This window comes from Wyeomyia smithii, chromosome 3, assembly GCF_029784165.1.
Source record: "Wyeomyia smithii strain HCP4-BCI-WySm-NY-G18 chromosome 3, ASM2978416v1, whole genome shotgun sequence".
NCBI classification, from domain to species: domain Eukaryota; kingdom Metazoa; phylum Arthropoda; class Insecta; order Diptera; family Culicidae; genus Wyeomyia; species Wyeomyia smithii.
Genome location: NC_073696.1, coordinates 180,493,978 through 180,513,538, shown reverse-complemented (window position 1 = coordinate 180,513,538; position 19,561 = coordinate 180,493,978). Strand labels below are relative to the sequence as shown.

The 19,561-nt window shown below is 40.6% G+C and overlaps 1 protein-coding gene across 1 annotated transcript; it reads left to right on the top strand.

Annotated features, from left to right (window-relative positions):
• Positions 1 to 2,336: 2,336 nt before the first annotated feature.
• LOC129728887 (uncharacterized) lies at positions 2,337 to 19,131 on the top strand. The gene is made up of 6 exons (XM_055687359.1): positions 2,337 to 2,448; positions 14,672 to 14,802; positions 15,206 to 15,445; positions 15,499 to 15,843; positions 15,900 to 16,059; positions 16,115 to 19,131. Exons 1-6 carry the CDS (start codon positions 2,337 to 2,339, stop codon positions 16,261 to 16,263), a joined length of 1,137 nt encoding a protein of 378 aa, XP_055543334.1. The 3' UTR covers positions 16,264 to 19,131.
• Positions 19,132 to 19,561: the final 430 nt, after the last annotated feature.

Genomic DNA, 19,561 nt, shown 5'->3' with positions numbered 1-19,561 from the left:
ATGGTTGCTTGGATTGAAGTTTGCTTGTGTGTGTGTGTGTCGAAACATGATGAAGTCGATGCGAAGTGTTGCCGTGTTTTCAACAATTTGCTCGGCATGCGTGCGCAATAGGATTGTTCATTATTTTCATTTTTCATGAACCTGAAACTAAAATTCAATTTATGATTTCGTAGCTTTTGAACGAATAGTGTACTCTTGGATGATTATGTTCAATTCGTGTGAGTCGGACCAACATGAGTCCACACTGACCACACCAACTAATCGTTATTAGTTTAACATTTTGTCAAAAAGCTTTGCTTAGTTCGGTCAAATAATATTTGTACATATACACTTTTTTGAATAGTTAAGTTGGAAACATACAAACGCCGTCCATGATAACCGCATTTCATTTGTGATCAGTTTGGTATTTTGCTAATAAACTTAGAACTCTACTTTGTTTCGTATCCATATTTGCCTTTTTATAAACTTGTAGTAACTAGTAGTAACTAGCATTGATCTAAAATTTGCTTCCTTTATTTGACCGCCAGGTGTCAGTTTTGATTAGCATGCAGGCGCGAAAAAATTATTATCTGATGTACAATTGCGACTGATTCTGATCAGTAGCTCAAGCTCAGTAGATCAAGCTCAAATTCAAGCTATCTGATCCATTCCAAGTCTTTACGTGTATTCTATTCGATGGTACGCTCCAATTTTATGATTTAACTAGCTTTTGGACGAATGGTGCAAAACCTGAACAACATTTTTTAAATCTATTTTGAAAATCTCGTTGGTCGGTATAACATCATACCATGCGACTGAATGTTGATAGCGATTGTTTTGGCATTTTGTAAATGAACTTCTAACTCTGTTTTGTTTGATATGCATATTGGCATTTTTCTAAGTTTTCTTGCTTTGAAGGCATGCAACTTTGCCAGTTTTTATACTCAGTAGGTATTATAGTTTATATAAAATTTTCCGCGAAGTCCACGTTTTTAGGCAAATATTCTTAGCCGGTAACCCTGGTCGGTTTTCTTCCCCGAACCGCATTATTACTCAAGACAAGAATGGTGCATGAGTAACCTAGTTTTACATTAGGATTTGCGCGCGGTATTTTGACCGCGCTCAGTGTGACTATCCTCATACATCGGTTTCGAAGTCCAATAACCACGCATCAATGATCTTACATCGTACAACGCTCGGGTGTGCCTCGTATTGGTTCTTTGGTCAGAGACTTTTCCCCCTTACGCGCTTTGTCGGGTTTTTGAGCGCTTATCCATCATGTCACGAAACAACGCGGTATGATATTTTTCACTGGTACCAGTAGTTTGCGTTTGGCGTGCGGTTGTTGCGTTTTACGAAATCCATTCGTTTCAAGGTAAATTTAAAAAGCTCACAGGATGAAACGCGAAGTTTAGTGTGATACAAACTGTTAACGATTGGTAGGTTGCCGAAGATAACTAGAAACTTCAATTCTCCTGTATGCCGATGCAGCGATCGTGGCGTGGTTCTATTTATATCGTCTCCTGGTGGCCGGTTGCCCAGAGACCGAGAAGTAACCATATCGTGCGCGAATTTGTGTAGGAAAGATCGCACCATCAACCTCGATGGATCCAGATCAATTCCTTTCCACTAACACTAATTCCTTCCTTTGATACTTGTGGATGATGCAGAGGATTCCTCGGTCTCTAGTAGCAACAAGTATTAAACTAACATTCCCGATATCCCTTCCTCGATTGATCTGCATTGGGCGTGGCCAGCTACGTTATTGATCAGTGAAAAGAAAGATCACCAGGAATTGTACACTGAAAATGGCTTGCTACTCCTAAGCACCATTTTGACGGTTCTTTGTGCAATTTCAGCTGATTCTGCTCAATCGCGGGCAACACACGGGCGATCAAATATGCTATGCTATGCTATGACATGAAATAAAACAATTTCTAGTTTCCATTAGGTGCTATCCATATCCCACGTGGACATATTTTGGTTAAATTCAGACAAACCCCTCTCTCTCTCCGTGGTAAAACGATAAAAAAAATTCCCGAAAAATTATACGGACCGTGATCACTTTCCTACCTTCCACCTCCAATTTAAGCTAAAACGTGGTATATGGATAACCCCTTATGCTGGAACGATGTCTAATGTATATATTACCTGCAATGTGTACAATTAAAATAAAAAACATTTGACTAAAAAATATGTTTGAAAAAAGTGTGCATAAAATCGAGGTAAAATGTGCGTAAAATCGAAGTACGTAAAATCGAGGGTGCGTATAATCGAGAGTGCGTATAATCGAGGTATAGCTGTATATACATATATATACAACTGACATTGAGAGAACAAAGCGTTTGAAAAACGGAATGATCCATGTCGAATTCCACAACGGAAAGGTTCGCAACGATTTTCACAAAGCACGTAAAGGGAAATCTCTTTTCCTGGATGAGATTGCGCTCGACAATACTACTGCTACAGGTGAGGGATCAAGCCGATCGTCTCCTAACAACAAAAATCAGCACACACAAGTCTACATTAATGAGAATCTCACAAGAGATACCAGAGTAATTTTCCGTGCGACCAAATTTCTTCGTTCGTCGCACAACTATACGTACGTCTGGTGCAACAAGGGAACTGTCTACTGTAAACGGGATATTACATTAAACAGATTTCAGATAACTTAATCTATCGTCGAAAAGAACCTATTTTAGTATTGTAGGGGAATCGAGGCTAAATTGATATGTTGCTGATATTTTACGTGGATCAGACACCAACCAATCGATTTCTGAGACTTTTTCACTCAATATAAGACATGATTTGACTACCACCTTTAGATATTAGCGCATTACCATTAATGCTCAGCCTCGATATTATTTTGCTTTGTGAAATATACTAAAACCATGCCAAAGCCGGTTTCATAGAATCACCGTTTTGAGCTCAGTTTTTGTGCGATTTAAGATCTGTTTTTTTTTAAGATGGGTAAGAAGATGCTAATATGTGGGCAAACTCTTAGAATTTCGATATTTGATCTTAAAACAAATTAGCGTCGAAAAAAGATTTCTCAAAAATTCAAAATGACGCCATTGTTGCCCCTTAAGTTGAAATATGTTCAAACTCGGGAAAATTTATTTTCGCAATTTCATCAAACTTCATCAAAAAATTATACATAGAAGTCAAGGCAAAAAAATTGTTGCACTGTGTAATCGAGAATTTTTAGGTCGAGCCTTGATGAAGTTGGTTATTTCACTTACATTTTCCTGCAATCCTTCTTTCGAAAATGATAACAGTTTCTTCAGAGGTAGTGCATGACGATGAACAATGCATTGATAATTTTTTGCTGTTTTCTTAATTCTCGCCACGACTAAATATTTTTTGCCATAGCTTCCGCACCTTCCGTACATACATTATTAAGATTTTCCCATGAAATATTGTTTTCCGTTACACAATCATTGATCAGCTTGAAATGAAGTTACTGAAATTGGCGGCGGTATGCAAAGGAACAAATCTTCTTGGAAACTTCCAGAAAATTGATAGCGTACAAATACCATCACAAATGCTAATTCTGCGACATTTGTGGCTTCATCAATCTACATTCAAAGTTTCCAATCGAGAAATAAAAGTGCTCTCGACATCATTAGCTATGTCAAAAATACGCCGAGAGATCGTGTTGTTCGACATGGGAAGGGAATCAAATCTAACAATTCTACTGCCTTATCATCAATTATGACATGAACACCTCCTTGAATGCAAGGTTTAAATTTTCAGCAACAATATTTTTTTTATTCTCGCTTCTGTAACAGTTGGCTGCGAAGTCTGTGTATAAAAAACAGAAGGTCGAGTTCCGAATGTAGCACCAAGGCTTTGCTTGCTCCAAGTTATCAATGTTTGTCATCAAAAAATATGCGATTTTCATTTGTTTGTCATTCTTTTCGGGGCAAACATAAAACATATCTCTTGATCTCATTTTGACGGGAATACTTGATTCTATAAATGGAGAAATTTTTAAAATATGCTATTTTTTAAATTTGAGTAAATTCAATTTAAAAACGATAAAAATTTCAATAATTTTATATTATATGCTTATAAAAACACAGATTTTTTTTTTGTATTTTTTCTTATAACTAGAAATAATTACCTTTAATTTGATCCAGAAAGACTAAAAATCGATCAACTGGTTCAAAAGTTATGATTTTTTTTTTAATGAAATACATACATCGAATGACAAACAAATGAAAAACGCTTTTTTATGAAAAACATCGATAACTTGGAGTAGAATTGAGATATTCACGATATCAGCTTTGCAAATTGTTTCTCTTGAAAAGCTCTGGAAGTCGTTCAAAGGCAGTTTCAAGGTTTCAAGGTTGAAAATTAAATTAAAAAAGTAAGAGTGCAAAATGAGATTTTTCAATACAAATGGTTTGTTTTCAAGGATAGAGAAATACTTTTTTTACAAAGTGACTTAAAATTAATGGAGCTATAACATTGTAGAACAAGTTTTTCTTCTGTCTCCATAGATAAAAAAGTTGGATACTTGATTGCATCGAAAATTTGGGTCACCCTAATTTTTGATATTTTTTTAATAAGCGCTTTATCATATGTAACAACTTTTTTTTACTACTTGTATGCCTGAAGGGCACTGGGTACTGAAATCGCACTCCGGGGTGTCCGGCGTCCGTGGTGGTGTGGGCCACCCGTTCAGTTTAATACCATGCCCTACCAGCCTGTCCTACCATATCTCTCTATGAAAGACTTCCATTACTTATACCTATGTTTTACTGCTGTTTATGAATATTTTGCTTTACTCTATAGTCGAGTAAATTGCGAGTTTTTCTCACGATTTTTTTTTTAAATCCAGATCGTAATGAATAAATATGTTCCGTAAAGAGATTTGAATATTTCATATTTGGTGTAAAAAGCCTATTTTAAATAACTTTGAAAAAATGCAGTCAGATGTCTTTCAGCAGAAAAACAAACGTACTCAATATTATTAGTGCTTTAGGAGATCAGATAGTATAGTTGTGTGAAATGTACACGGCCTATACAGAATATTCTGAATTTATATGTGTGTTCGTCCACGGAGGGAGAGGGGTCAAAATCAAATATGTGCATGTGGAATGCTGATGGAACCTGAGTGAGTCATATATGTATGTAATCTTCTTCTGTTTGGGGAAATAAAATGTTTTATAGAGCCCTTGATTTACTTATTTACTTTTACGGCGATAGACCGATTATCGATCCAATGCCGAATCCAGAATACGTCGCCATGTCACATGGTCTTGGGCTGCTATCCTCCAATCTCCCCTAACACCTATTTAGCGGGCATCCTCGTCGACAGCAAATTCAAAATGACGCCATTGTTGCCCCTTAAGTTGAAATATGTTCAAACTCGGGGAAATTTATTTTCGCAATTTCATCAAACTTCATCAAAAAATTATACATAGAAGTCAAGGCAAAAAAATTGTTGCACTGTGTAATCGAGAATTTTTAGGTCGAGCCTTGATGAAGTTGGTTATTTCACTTACATTTTCCTGCAATCCTTCTTTCGAAAATGATAACAGTTTCTTCAGAGGTAGTGCATGACGATGAACAATGCATTGATAATTTTTTGCTGTTTTCTTAATTCTCGCCACGACTAAATATTTTTTGCCATAGCTTCCGCACCTTCCGTACATACATCATTAAGATTTTCCCATGAAATATTGTTTTCCGTTACACAATCATTGATCAGCTTGAAATGAAGTTACTGAAATTGGCGGCGGTATGCAAAGGAACAAATCTTCTTGGAAACTTCCAGAAAATTGATAGCGTACAAATACCATCACAAATGCTAATTCTGCGACATTTGTGGCTTCATCAATCTACATTCAAAGTTTCCAATCGAGAAATAAAAGTGCTCTCGACATCATTAGCTATGTCAAAAATACGCCGAGAGATCGTGTTGTTCGACATGGGAAGGGAATCAAATCTAACAATTCTACTGCCTTATCATCAATTATGACATGAACACCTCCTTGAATGCAAGGTTTAAATTTTCAGCAACAATATTTTTTTTATTCTCGCTTCTGTAACAGTTGGCTGCGAAGTCTGTGTATAATAAACAGAAGGTCGAGTTCCGATACGGAATGTAGCACCAAGGCTTTGCTTGCTCCAAGTTATCAATGTTTGTCATCAAAAAATATGCGATTTTCATTTGTTTGTCATTCTTTTCGGGGCAAACATAAAACATATCTCTTGATCTCATTTTGACGGGAATACTTGATTCTATAAATGGAGAAATTTTTAAAATATGCTATTTTTTAAATTTGAGTAAATTCAATTTAAAAACGATAAAATTTCAATAATTTTATATTATATGCTTATAAATACACAGATTTTTTTTTTTGTATTTTTTCTTATAACTAGAAATAATTACCTTTAATTTGATCCAGAAAGACTAAAAATCGATCAACTGGTTCAAAAGTTATGATTTTTTTTTTTAATGAAATACATACATCGAATGACAAACAAATGAAAAACGCTTTTTTATGAAAAACATCGATAACTTGGAGTAGAATTGAGATATTCACGATATCAGCTTTGCAAATTGTTTCTCTTGAAAAGCTCTGGAAGTCGTTCAAAGGCAGTTTCAAGGTTTCAAGGTTGAAAATTAAATTAAAAAAGTAAGAGTGCAAAATGAGATTTTTCAATACAAATGGTTTGTTTTCAAGGATAGAGAAATACTTTTTTTACAAAGTGACTTAAAATTAATGGAGCTATAACATTGTAAAACAAGTTTTTCTTCTGTCTCCATAGATAAAAAAGTTGGATACTTGATTGCATCGAAAATTTGGGTCACCCTAATTTTTGATATTTTTTTAATAAGCGCTTTATCATATGTAACAACTTTTTTTTACTACTTGTATGCCTGAAGGGCACTGGGTACTGAAATCGCACTCCGGGGTGTCCGGCGTCCGTGGTGGTGTGGGCCACCCGTTCAGTTTAATACCATGCCCTACCAGCCTGTCCTACCATATCTCTCTATGAAAGACTTCCATTACTTATACCTATGTTTTACTGCTGTTTATGAATATTTTGCTTTATTCTATAGTCGAGTAAATTGCGAGTTTTTCTCACGATTTTTGTTTTAAATCCAGATCGTAATGAATAAATATGTTCCGTAAAGAGATTTGAATATTCATATTTGGTGTAAAAAGCCTATTTTAAATAACTTTGAAAAAATGCAGTCAGATGTCTTTCAGCAGAAAAACAAACGTACTCAATATTATTAGTGCTTTAGGAGATCAGATAGTATAGTTGTGTGAAATGTACACGGCCTATACAGCATATTCTGAATTTATATGTGTGTTCGTCCACGGAGGGAGAGGGGTCAAAATCAAATATGTGCATGTGGAATGCTGATGGAACCTGAGTGAGTCATATATGTATGTAATCTTCTTCTGTTTGGGGAAATAAAATGTATTATAGAGCCCTTGATTTACTTATTTACTTTTACGGCGATAGACCGATTATCGATCCAATGCCGAATCCAGAATACGTCGCCATGTCACATGGTCTTGGGCTGCTATCCTCCAATCTCCCCTAACACCTATTTAGCGGGCATCCTCGTCGACAGCACACATCCAACGAGTGCGGGGCCTACCTCGAAGTCGACGGCCTCTATCGGGATTTCTTCGCTGGTCGTTCTTCTGGCATTCTAGCTACATGCCCAGCCCACTGCAACCTGCCGTATTTTATCCGCTTAACTATATCCGCCGATTTGTACACCTGGTACACTTCATGGTTCATGCGTCTGCGCCAAACACCATTTTCTAGTTTGCCGTCAAGAAGCCCTTGAACTACTATAAAATATTTTCGATTGCCTCAAAGGAACCACGGTTTTTCGATATTTTTTTCAAGAAAAATATGGTGAATTTATTAACAATTTCGCACGGGGGTTCATCACTAACAACTCAAACGACGTGCGCAATTTGAGCCTTCGTTCAAGGACACAATTTACAATAAAAATATTGGCATATTCAGAACAGCCTTCCGCATACAGTCATGCACTTTTGACAAAAACTTTCCAAAAATAAATAGGAATAAGTCTTTTGTATTTTTTTTTTTTGCAATAAAGAAAAACATTTAAAGAGAGCTTTTTTAATATCTGTGGTGGATCAGTTGTGTATTTGAGTTGATGTAAACGAAAATCATTTACATACCTGTTAACTTCAGTCATACAAGGCGCCGACCTAGTTTTGAACCCCAACACCGAGAAAGGTTGTTTCGGGGTGACGTGATTTTCTCGTCATAAAACATATAAACACCGCTTGATTATCTCCTTTCGATGTCAGATCTGATTAAGTTTGGAAGATGTATCATATAGTATATATATATATATATATATATATATATATATATATATATATATATATATATATATATATATATATATATATATATATATATATATATATATTAGGCAGAGCTGTATGCCACCACGGGTCGGTATTTGGCGATTACCGTAGGCCACGGAAGTGCTAACTGCAAGAACGCAGTCCCGGACCATCAGCGAGAGCTAGCCTAGGTTGTGGTGAGACTCAGGCATTGGGCCGCCGAATTCTCACAAAAGCCACATTATCCGGAAGCAGCTCTGACGGAGCGAATAGTGCCGCTCCCACCACCCAAATGCACTAATTCGCCCATTGGGATTGATGCCAGTAAGTTCCCAATTACGGTAACTGGTCGCAACGCCATATGATAAGAGTCGGATTTCGTTTTCGTACCACGATTCTGGGCTGGCACCTGCGCCGAGCTCCCTTAGTAAGGTCGTGTGACAACGGCTTGAAACGGCGAGACAACAACCGGTGCAGGGGTCTCCGTCCCGTAAAACCTGGCAGGCCTTCCAGTACGTTCCAAATTCATTGCCCGGTGGGAACCGGGCAGGAGTGGGATCAGATGTACTTTCCTGACTTGCGCCAGTCGGGGGTGTCATAGTTGCTCATAAGGCGCTATGGCAGCCGCCCCTAGCCATGGCCTCACTGCTTCGGCATAGACTACCATGGGACCAGATAGGCGACCACTCCAGTATGGATAAGGATAGCGGCTGGAAGGGGGACCCACTTAACAAAAATGAACGGTAATAATGAAGATCAACAATTGGGCGCAGATGGGTTGAAAAACCCGTTTGCACGAGGAGGCATCCAGAGGTCTCCGCCGAGAAAGGCGGAGATGGATGCAGTAAAGGACGCCTGCGAAGACGGCAAAGGCAGTACGCCTACCGGATCGACGCAAGACATCGCAGTGGCTGGTCCACTGTTGATAAAGGCGGTCGGAAGACAGCGAGACACGCTACCGAAGGTAGTAGCGCTGTCGGAGTAGCTCGATGCCATAATCGAGTTTGCGAAAAGTCGCACCAACACGACGAAGTACCTGAAGCAGGCTCTCTACATGCTTCGGTCCTCCGTCGATGCTGCGAAGAAGGAGCACGCCGAGCTCAAGGCAAGAGCGGTGGCTGCAGAGAAGAATACAACGGAGATGACCGGAAGGGCGACGAAGTCGGTCCAAACGGACACCTGCATGTTTGCAGCGGTTTGCGCCTCCGGGTCAGCCGCAAAAAGAGCAAGGCAGTCTCCGGGGGAAGCCCCCGAGAACAGCAAGAAACGGTTGGTTGTGCTAAGCCCGCGAGATAGCACACCAACGGCCTCCAAGTCCGCCGAAAAGTCTGCCGAAGTGGCAGCTACGGGAAACCCTTGGGTTACCGTGGGAGGAAGGAAGCGCCAAAAAGACAGCAAGCGCAACGACGAGAAGGCGACAAATCGTCCAAAAATGGGAAAGAAGGCGCGAAGCAGGGGCGACGCCCTCATACTCAAGACGGAGGGGTCCAAGTACTCCGAAGTCTTGAAGAAAATGAGAGGCGAAACCCAGCTCAAGGATCTGGGAGCGGATGTGCGGACCATCCGTCGTTCTCGCACCGGCGAGATGATCCTTGAGCTCCGTAAGGATGCTAAAAACAAGGGCGCTGCCTACAAGACGGTAGCCGAGCAGGTCCTCGGGAAAGATGTGCAAATTCGGGCACTCACCTCAGAGGTGACTCTCCAGCTCAAAAACCTGGATGGAATCACCGAGAGGTGCGATATTGCACAGGCCCTCAAGGAGAAGTGCGGAGTGGAAGTAACCACTGAGGTAATTCGCCTCCGAAAGGGTCCAGCGGGGACCCAGGTGGCCACTTTCCGGCTTGCATCGGCCGATGCAACTCTGGCCCTGAAGACAGCCAAACTTAAGGTTGGCTGGTCAGTATGTCCCCTGAGCATACTCCAGCAGCCGGACGTTTGCTTCAGGTGTTTCGAGGGAGGACACAAGTCCTGGACCTGCAAGGGGCCCGATAGGAGCCAGTTATGTAGGCGTTGTGGTGGTGCTGGCCATAAAGCTAAAGACTGCGGGGAGCCTCCCAAGTGCTTGGTATGTACTGGAAAACGGGACGCCAAGCACTTTATGGGAGGCCCACGGTACCCAGCCGGTAAGGCGGCCACGAAACCACGGGCGTGAGGGTGACACAATTGAACCTGAACCATTGCTATGCGGCACAGCAGCTGCTATACCAAGCAGCGTCTGAGTCGCGGTCGGACATCGCAATCGTATCGGACCCCTACTGCATTCCTCCCGGAAACGGTAATTGGGGTGCAGATATGTCCAGTACGGCGGCCATATGCACGACCAGCAAGTTCCCGGTTCAAGAGGTTGTGTCAACCTCAAATGAAGGATACGCGGTTGCCAAGGTGGACGGAGTGTTCTACTGCAGTTGTTATGCTCCGCCGCGTTGGTCTATCGAAAGGTTCACCCAGATGGTCGATTTGTTATCTATTGAGCTGACGGGACTAACACCCTTAGTAGTGGCGGGCGACTTCAACGCTTGGGCTGTTGAGTGGGGAAGCCGCCGCACGAACCGGAGGGGTCAGATCTTGTTGGAAGCTTTGGCAAAGCTCAACCTAGATCTGGCCAACGTTGGAACCAAGTGTACATTCAGCAGAAATGGTGCGGAGTCGATCATCGACGTGACGTTCTCCAGCCCAGGACTGATCGTGAACTGGAGGGTAGACGATGGCTACACCTATAGTGACCACCAGTCGGTCTGCTATAGCGTAGTCCAGAACGTGAGGCGGCAGGCGACGGGTAGAGCCAATACTCCGACCGTCCGCGGGTGGAAGACATCGCATTTCGATGCCGAGGTATTTGCAGAAGCAATGAGAAGAGAGCGCGAGGGGGGCAGTTGGCTCCGCCCGAGTGCTGACCAATTAGTTGCCACATTATCGCGGGCGTGCGACGCCACCATGCCTAGGACCCGCCAACCTAGGAATGGTAAGTCACCGGTATACTGGTGGACCGACGCGATAGCGGACCTCCGTAGCGCGTGCCTCCGTGCAAGACGGATGTTGCAACGTGCACGTACCGATGCACAGAGGGTAGAGCGCCGTGTAGTATTCGGATCTGCAAGATCGGCGCTTAAAAGTGCGATAAAGGCGAGCAAAAGGGCCTGCTTCGATAGGCTATGCGCGAGTGCCAATACGAATCCGTGGGGCAACGCCTACAGAGTCGTAATGGCGAAGACCAAAGGCGTGTTGGCGCCTGCAGAGCGATCACCAGCGATGCTGGAGCGTATCATCGAGGGACTCTTTCCACGACACGAGCCAAATCCTTGGCCTCCGGTTGCTGAGTCTCACGTCCGACGTTCCAGTATCTCAGACACAGACCAGGGATGGTCGGCCAACCTGCCGGGCATCCAATCCGTGAGAGACGGCAGCCGTGCAGAGGTTGTGGAGGAGGTAAGGGTTACGAATGAGGAACTCATCGTGATCGCCAACTCCCTAAAGGTGAGCAAGGCACCGGGACCGGATGGAATCCCGAACTTGGCCATCAGGACGGCTATGAAAGTGGCCCCCGATCTATTTCGAGCAGTCATGCAGAAGTGCCTGGATGACTGCCTCTTTCCGGACAGGAGGAAGCGACAGAGATTGGTGCTGTTGCCGAAGGCTGGGAAACCGCCAGGGGACCCATCGGCATACAGACCTATCTGTCTGCTGGACACTACGGGCAAGGTGCTTGAGAGGATTATCCTCAACAGACTGGTGAAGTACACAGAGGGTGTAAACGGTCTGGCAAGTAACCAGTTCGGCTTCCGGAAAGGTAGATCCACGCTGGATGCTATTCTCTCTGTTACCAAGACGGCAGAGGTAGCACTCCAGCGTAAGAGTTGGGGCATTCGCTATTGCGCAATCGTCACGCTTGACGTGAAGAATGCATTCAATAGCGCCAGTTGGGACTCCATAGCGCTCGCGCTTAGGAGCATCCACGTACCGGGTCGTTGTACAAGACTTTGGAAAATTATTTCCAGAATCGGGTACTAGTTTACAACACGGAGGAGGGTCAGAAGTGCGTCCCAATCACCGCAGGGGTACCGCAAGGTTCCATCCTGGGCCCGGTGTTGTGGAATGTCATGTATGACGGGGTGTTGAAACTAAAGTTCCCTGTAGGGGTTGTGATCGTCGGTTTCGCAGACGACATCACGCTAGAGGTCTACGGCGAGTCGATCGAAGAGGTCGAGTTGACGGCCGCGCACTGCATACGCAAGGTCGAAGACTGGATGCACTCTAGGAAACTGGAGTTAGCGCATCATAAAACGGAGGTTACGGTTGTGAACAACCGCAAATTAGAGCAACAGGCGGTGGTCAGAGTCGGTGACTGCACCATTACCTCAAGGCGTTATGGTTGACGATAAGCTCACATTTAAGAGTCACGTCGACTATGCCTGTAAGAGGGCTTCAACGGCCGCTGCAGGACTATCTCGAATGATGTCCAATAGCTCAGCGGTATATGGCAGCAAGCGTAAACTTCTTGCCAGCGTGGTTTCGTCCATACTTAGGTATGGTGGGCCAGCGTGGTCCAAAGCGTTAGGTACCAACAGTCATCGTCGAAAACTGGAAAGTACCTACAGGCTCATGTGCCTGAGGGTTGTGAGCGCGTACCGTACAGTGTCATACGACGCAATCTGCGTCCTGTCCGGCATGATGCCTATCAGCATAGCCATTAAGGAGGACGTAGAATGCTTCGATCAACGTGACACAAGGGGTATACGAGGCACCAGAAGGTCATTCTCGATGATCAGATGGCAGCAGGAATGGTCCAATTCCGCAAAGGGTAGATGGACGCATCGACTAATTCCGGACGTATCCGGATGGGTCGGGAGGCGCCATGGAGAAGTTAACTTCCACTTGACACAGATTATGTCAGGTCATGGTTGCTTCAGGCAGTATCTACACAGATTCGGGCATGCGGGGTCCCCCATGTGTCCCGAGTGCGCGGATGCGGAAGAAACTGCTGAGCATGTCTTCTTCGTGTGCCCTCGTTTTGTGCATGCGCGGAGCGACATGATGGTAGCGAGCGGGCCAGACACCACTCCGGACAACCTAGTTCGGAGGATGTGTAAAGACCCAAACATTTGGAGGGCGGTTTGTACAGCCGCCTCTCAAATAGTTTTAGAATTGCAAAACAGGCGACAGGTTGACCACCGACACGCCAGTGTTAGCTAACGGCCAGTCTCCAGGTTAGTTAGCTAAGTTAGCAAAGAGATCTATAGAACCAAGAGGGTGCACAGAGCACAAAAGCCGCTCCCCGAAGCAATACCTAGCGGTGGTCCCGGGGAGTATTATGGGCTGGAGACTGGAGGGGTTTTAGTGGGTCTGGTCACTGATTCAAACCAACCCCACACTCCCTGAGGTTGGTCACCTCAGGGGTTTGGATGCAAATTTCCCCTCCACCTGAAACAAAAAAAAACAAAAAAATATAATATATATATACATATATATATACTAAGGCTGTGAAAGATTTCGAATGATTTCGTATAATTTCGCAAAACTCGAAATTTCCCGAAATTTCGCGAATTTGCCGAAAAATTTCGTTGAATTTCGCTAAATTCCGCCTAAAATTTCGCGAAATTAAACTTCCAATTTCGACGATTACGAAATTTCGGACCAAATTTCCGATGCACATTATTACATTATTTTGGTTTGTGCTCATTGCGACTATAAATTAAATAGAATATATCTCAATAGATATCTGGTATACTAAGTCAGACATAGAAGAATCAACTCTCTGCTGGTAATTTTTGTTTTTAAAAACAAAACCGTAACATCATGCGGGAGGTATTTTTTATTCACGCAGAGCATAAAATTCATGTCATCACTGAAGTCATATTCGAGGAATATGAAGCCGTCCAAATGCGCTACAAGTTATCTAGTAATTTGTTCGTAGGAATAAATTTTACGCATCTTTTACGTACACCAAAATGTGGTTATATTTGCAGCCCACAACACTGAACCAACGACAAACGTAAGATTCACCTGAAATGTCACATAAACGCCAAAAATTGGAATCCAATAAGAGTTACTTGTGTCACATGAATCTTATTCGCATCGCAGTAAACATCAATGGATTTTCATTTGATATTCAAGTGTCATACTAGTAAATGTTACGTGAACTTAAAATATATGTTACGTGCGTGTTGGTGTGCAAATTTTATTCAAAGCTCAAGATGGCGACAACAGAGTGCACTGGTTTTCGTTGCTAAACGAGAGTGGATTTCCAGAAGGTTTGCTTGATGTTTTTAACCGTAAGTAACCATCGTAGTCCGAGGTAGCGAATTATAATTAAAGTTATAATACTTCTACAGAATGTGGTATCGGATTGTTTGAGCTGGTCACAATTTCAGTTGAGGAACTAAAAGAATATTTAGACAGAACAGATATCCAGTGGAACCTGACGGTCGTGTTTGAACTCATCCGCTCTTGGCGAAAACAAAATGTAAGTTTAAAATACTAGAAATTTATGCATCCAAAACTAATAACATAACTTTTTTTAGCAGAAAGCCGTAATAATAAGAGCATTAAGCAGACACGAGACTTCGAGCGAGACAGCTGAAAAGGTGTGTGGAAACGAAGCTGAGCCCCCAGTATTTTTCTGCGAAAATGAGCCAAAGTTAGCTGCAGCGAAAGAAAATTTGGTGGAATATACCACATCTTCAATAAGAGAAAATGGAAATGGTGATTTAGAATTTGCTGGTACATCTGGTGAGATATATATATACGTATAATTTCGAAATCTACAGAGGTAACTTTTTTGTTTAATTATTGGTGATCACAGCAAGCACAATTTATCAGGAACCTGACGTTCTTAACGAAACAACGAAGCATTACAAAAACAATAGCCTTCATCATCGTCCACCGGTTTGTTTTCCCCAAATGTGCTTACAGTACTTCTGAATGCAACTGAAGAAGGAAAAGATATCTTGCAAAAGTCGTCGTTTGGAGAGCTCAGTGAAGCAAAGCAACTATCATTAGCGGATATCATCGCTAAATATCATCTGGCAAAAGAGAAAAAACTGCGTTCTGATGATTTGGAACGATACGCGTCAGCCATAACTTCGCTATTCAAATTCGAACGCAAGGTAATCAAATATTTAATATTTTAAGGCATAATGTAACATATTTCTCAATTCAGGAAAGTTATTATCTTCCTCGAGGTGGAGACCGCCGTAATCACGGAGGCAAAATTATCAATAAAATCGGAAATTTAAAACAGAAAAAACGTAAACTGGAAGAAAGAGAAGAAGAACATTTAAAAAAATTTCAAGCTGATAAACAAACGGGTTGTGAGAATTTTGTCAGTCAACAATCTATTGAAGCATACGGATGGCTTGCTCTTAATGAGGCACCGTGGTCAGCAGTGATTGACAAATGGTCAGTGAGTCATGATTACCGCAAGAAATTATTGGGGCATAGAAAATCTATCATAAAAATTTTGAAGGCGTGCCCACATTATAAGAGTTCGCATGGTTTCCAGTTGGTCTGTAAATTTTTTATTTCTGTTGTACTATTTACTGATATATTTTTGGTTTTTAGATTGATATAGACTTTCGGCTTTTGGCGCTGGGTGCGACTGATGGTTTGAACAAATTGTTTGCCATACGTACTTTGTTAATTCAATATATATCGGAAAGGGCAGCGGATCCTTCAGCGAAAACTTTATTGGATCTGTTGAGAAACAATAATACCAGTGAAGGTGACTCAAAAAATAGTTAAGAATTTGTCAGAAATGTTTTAAATTTAATTTACAGACACCAAACACTGTGCTATACTGCTAGCATTGCATACTGTGCTGCCTCCTATTGCAGCTGGGTCACGATACAAACCCACCATTTGTGAGGCGCAGGAGGATACAGTCGTTTTTGCAAAATCACCTATTATTGTTAAGGAAAAAAATTGATGTCATCAATTCGAGTTACCAAGAAGGAAATCTACCGCTTGTTCCTAAATTGATAGCTATTGGAGAAGGGGTATCCCAAATCGATGGTCCTTTTTATGTTTGTTACAACGAGATTTGCTACGAATTGAACACAGCTGCTAGAGCCACTGACGTACTTTTGAAACTATCTGCCGTATTCGGAATCGCATTTTCGAAGGTTTCTAAGTTGACGTGGCATTTTATGAGCTCTCATGCATATTCAGTTCGCCAGCGCGAATCGTATGCTGCAATTAATCGATTGGAAAAGTTCTTGGTCCATCATCAGACACTTTCAGTTAAAGAAAATGATCAATTGTATGCTTCCCCACTGTAATCTTACTTTTTCTGATATAAACATATATTTGAATCATTTAAAAGAGTACCATGTTGTTCCTGTAAACTATAGATACAGATGCACAATGACGAATTGCAACCAAATATTTTCCAAACAGTATCCATTCAAGAAACACATGTTAAGACATTCGACATTGGTGAACCCAACACTGCAAAAGACTGATAAATATTTAGGACCGTCGAGTTATCCAAGCAGGGATCATAGTATTTTGAACATAGAGAACCAAATACCTGAAAAGAAACAAAAACTAACGATAATTGAGAATGCACCAAATTCGATCTCAAACACATCATTTAGTAAATTAGAAGACATTGATAAATCAGCTGTTCGTTTCGTACTAAGTATGCACATGAAGAACAATTTTACCAGAAAGGATGTTTATGAGATACAAAAACATGTCTCTGCTATGTTCAATGAAGTTGCTCACCTTTTGCTAGAGCTGGACATGCAATTTAACGAACCAGAGAAGGAATTTAATTTTAAGTGTTATATATCTAAGCTAAAGAAAATGTTCTCCTTTATAAGTACTGATCACAATTTTTTCAAATATTTGAATACAAACGAAGGATTTCAATTACCTATAATGGTTACTATTGAAAATGATAGTATTAATCGAACACTAGCCGGTACGGTAGATGATTTAGATACTGAACGAAACTGTAGTTATTTAATGTTAATGCCTCTTGAGTATCAAATTAAAAGTTTTTTCCAATGTGAGGATTTGTTGGAAAAAACTGTTTTAAACACAACGAAACTGGAAAAGTCCGTTAATATTTTAAATTTTGTTGCTGCCAGTAAATGGAAACAAATCAGAGAAAAATACGAAAATGATGTAATAATACCAATATGGTTATACAGTGATGAATTTGAAGTCAACGACACTCAAAGTTCACACAGTAATAGGCACTCAATATGTGGCATATATTATAGTTTCCCAACTTTCCCTGAAGAATTTCAAGGAAAGTTATGTAATATTTTCGTGGCAGGTATGTTAAAGAAGGTAGATATCAAAACGTTGGGATTCAATAAGTTGATATCAGCACTCGTAGACAAATTTAAAGAACTAGAAGAAGTTGGAATCACATTTACGCTGAATGGTCGAGAAACTGTGGTACGGTTCGTACTGTGTTTAGTTCAAGGTGATAATTTGGGAATGCATACAATGCTGCATTTATCACACAGTTTCAATGCTACGTTCTACTGCCGTTTTTGCAAGAGGCCGAAAGAGTTACTTAAACGCGACGTTAAGGAACATGCAGATTGTATTCGCCGTAGGCAAGATTATAACGAAGATATTATAATTAATCAACATAGCGAAACTGGTATCTCAGGAAACTCTATATTCAATACCCTACCTTCTTTTCATGTAATGGAAAATCGCAGCGTGGACGCTATGCATGATATCTTCAGCAACGGCATTTGTAAATACGGATTTACTGATGCACTGGATTATTTTATCTTCGAGAAAAAGTATTTTACGGTTAATCAATTTAATTCAAACCGACAAAATCTTGCTAAATTGTGCTTAGACAACGAAATCAAACGTATGCCAGATATAACTGAAACCTATAATAGCAAAGAACGAAAAAAAGCCATTTCATTGCGAATGACTTCCAGTGAAATGCGCTGCTTCACTCATTATTTCACATTGATTGTTGGTCGTTACGTTCCTATTGAAGATCGAGTATGGACTTATTGCAAGTCTCTGATAACTCTCGTTGACTTGTGTCTCAAACGTTCATTTTCAATAGAAGAAACTCATGAATTACAGGAGAGTGTTAATTATCACCATACTTTATACATTAATTTATTCAAAAAAGACCTAAAGCCGAAACATCACTTCATCGTTCACTACCCCTCAATTATTCGTACTTCAGGACCAATTGATAAAATGATGTGCTTCCGTTATGAAGCCAAGCATAGAGGATTCAAACAATATTCACATGTCATGTCGTCCAGAAAAAATCTATGCTACACGTTGGGGATAAAAGCTGGTTTGCAATTTTACTACGATTTATCCAACAAAACTTTCATGAAACGAAGTTCTATTGGTGTTTTCAACGTAGGAGATCTCCGACTAAGACACTACTTTAGTACTCTTTTACAACCGTTACAATTGAATGCAGGTTTTATTTTAATGTTATCCAACGCAATTGATTACAAAGGCACCAAATTCAATACAGGCAATTTCTTAACAATATTAATCGGAAAAACAATGCATCTCTATGAAATTTTAGAATTTATTTTATTAGAAGGCACCGTTTACGTCATTAGTCAGCTTTGGGAAATAACTGATTATAATGATCATTTTATGGCATATGAAGCTGGGAAAAGAATTCCTGTAGTTGAAATAATAAATATTGATACGTTTAGCACGCTACCAGTTACGCTGCACCAGATCAATAGTAGTTATATGTTTAGAATTAAGAATAGATTTAATGTTATAACTGATGAATAATTTGTTGCTATTTAAATTAAGTAAAAGATTTATATAGAATAAAAAATGAATGTTCGAAACCGCAGTACAAAAAAATCTCGTTAATTGTGGAATTTTTTGACCCACAGAAAATTATTGAGAAAGCAGATGAAATTCGCCTGAATGTAACTTAGTTTTCATATGTACCAGATTTTAAAATCTACCATAAATTCACATAGATGATACTACGATATTCAGTAAGATTCACTGTACAAACACGTAATCTTTAAATGAAATCAACGCAATTGTTATTATTTTTTCCAGTGAATTCTATTTGAAAACTACTTAATTTTTACCTGAGTAACGTTACACAATAAGTCATATCCAGAACACGTTACATTCACCTGAAAAACTAGGTGGAAAAAATCTACGTAACTTTTCAAGTGAATACTACGAGATTTATTTTTTGAGTGAAGGTTAAAGAGGTCACTTTTTGTCTTTCGTTTAGG

Coding starts and splice junctions, on each gene's coding strand:
- LOC129728887 (XM_055687359.1), top strand. CDS start 2,337: ATGATCCATGTCGAATTCCACAACGGAAAGGTTCGCAACGATTTTCAC. Junction 2,449..14,671: donor CGACAATACTACTGCTACAG/GTGAGGGATCAA, acceptor ATACTTCTACAG/AATGTGGTATCGGATTGTTT. Junction 16,060..16,114: donor AAACAATAATACCAGTGAAG/GTGACTCAAAAA, acceptor TTTAATTTACAG/ACACCAAACACTGTGCTATA.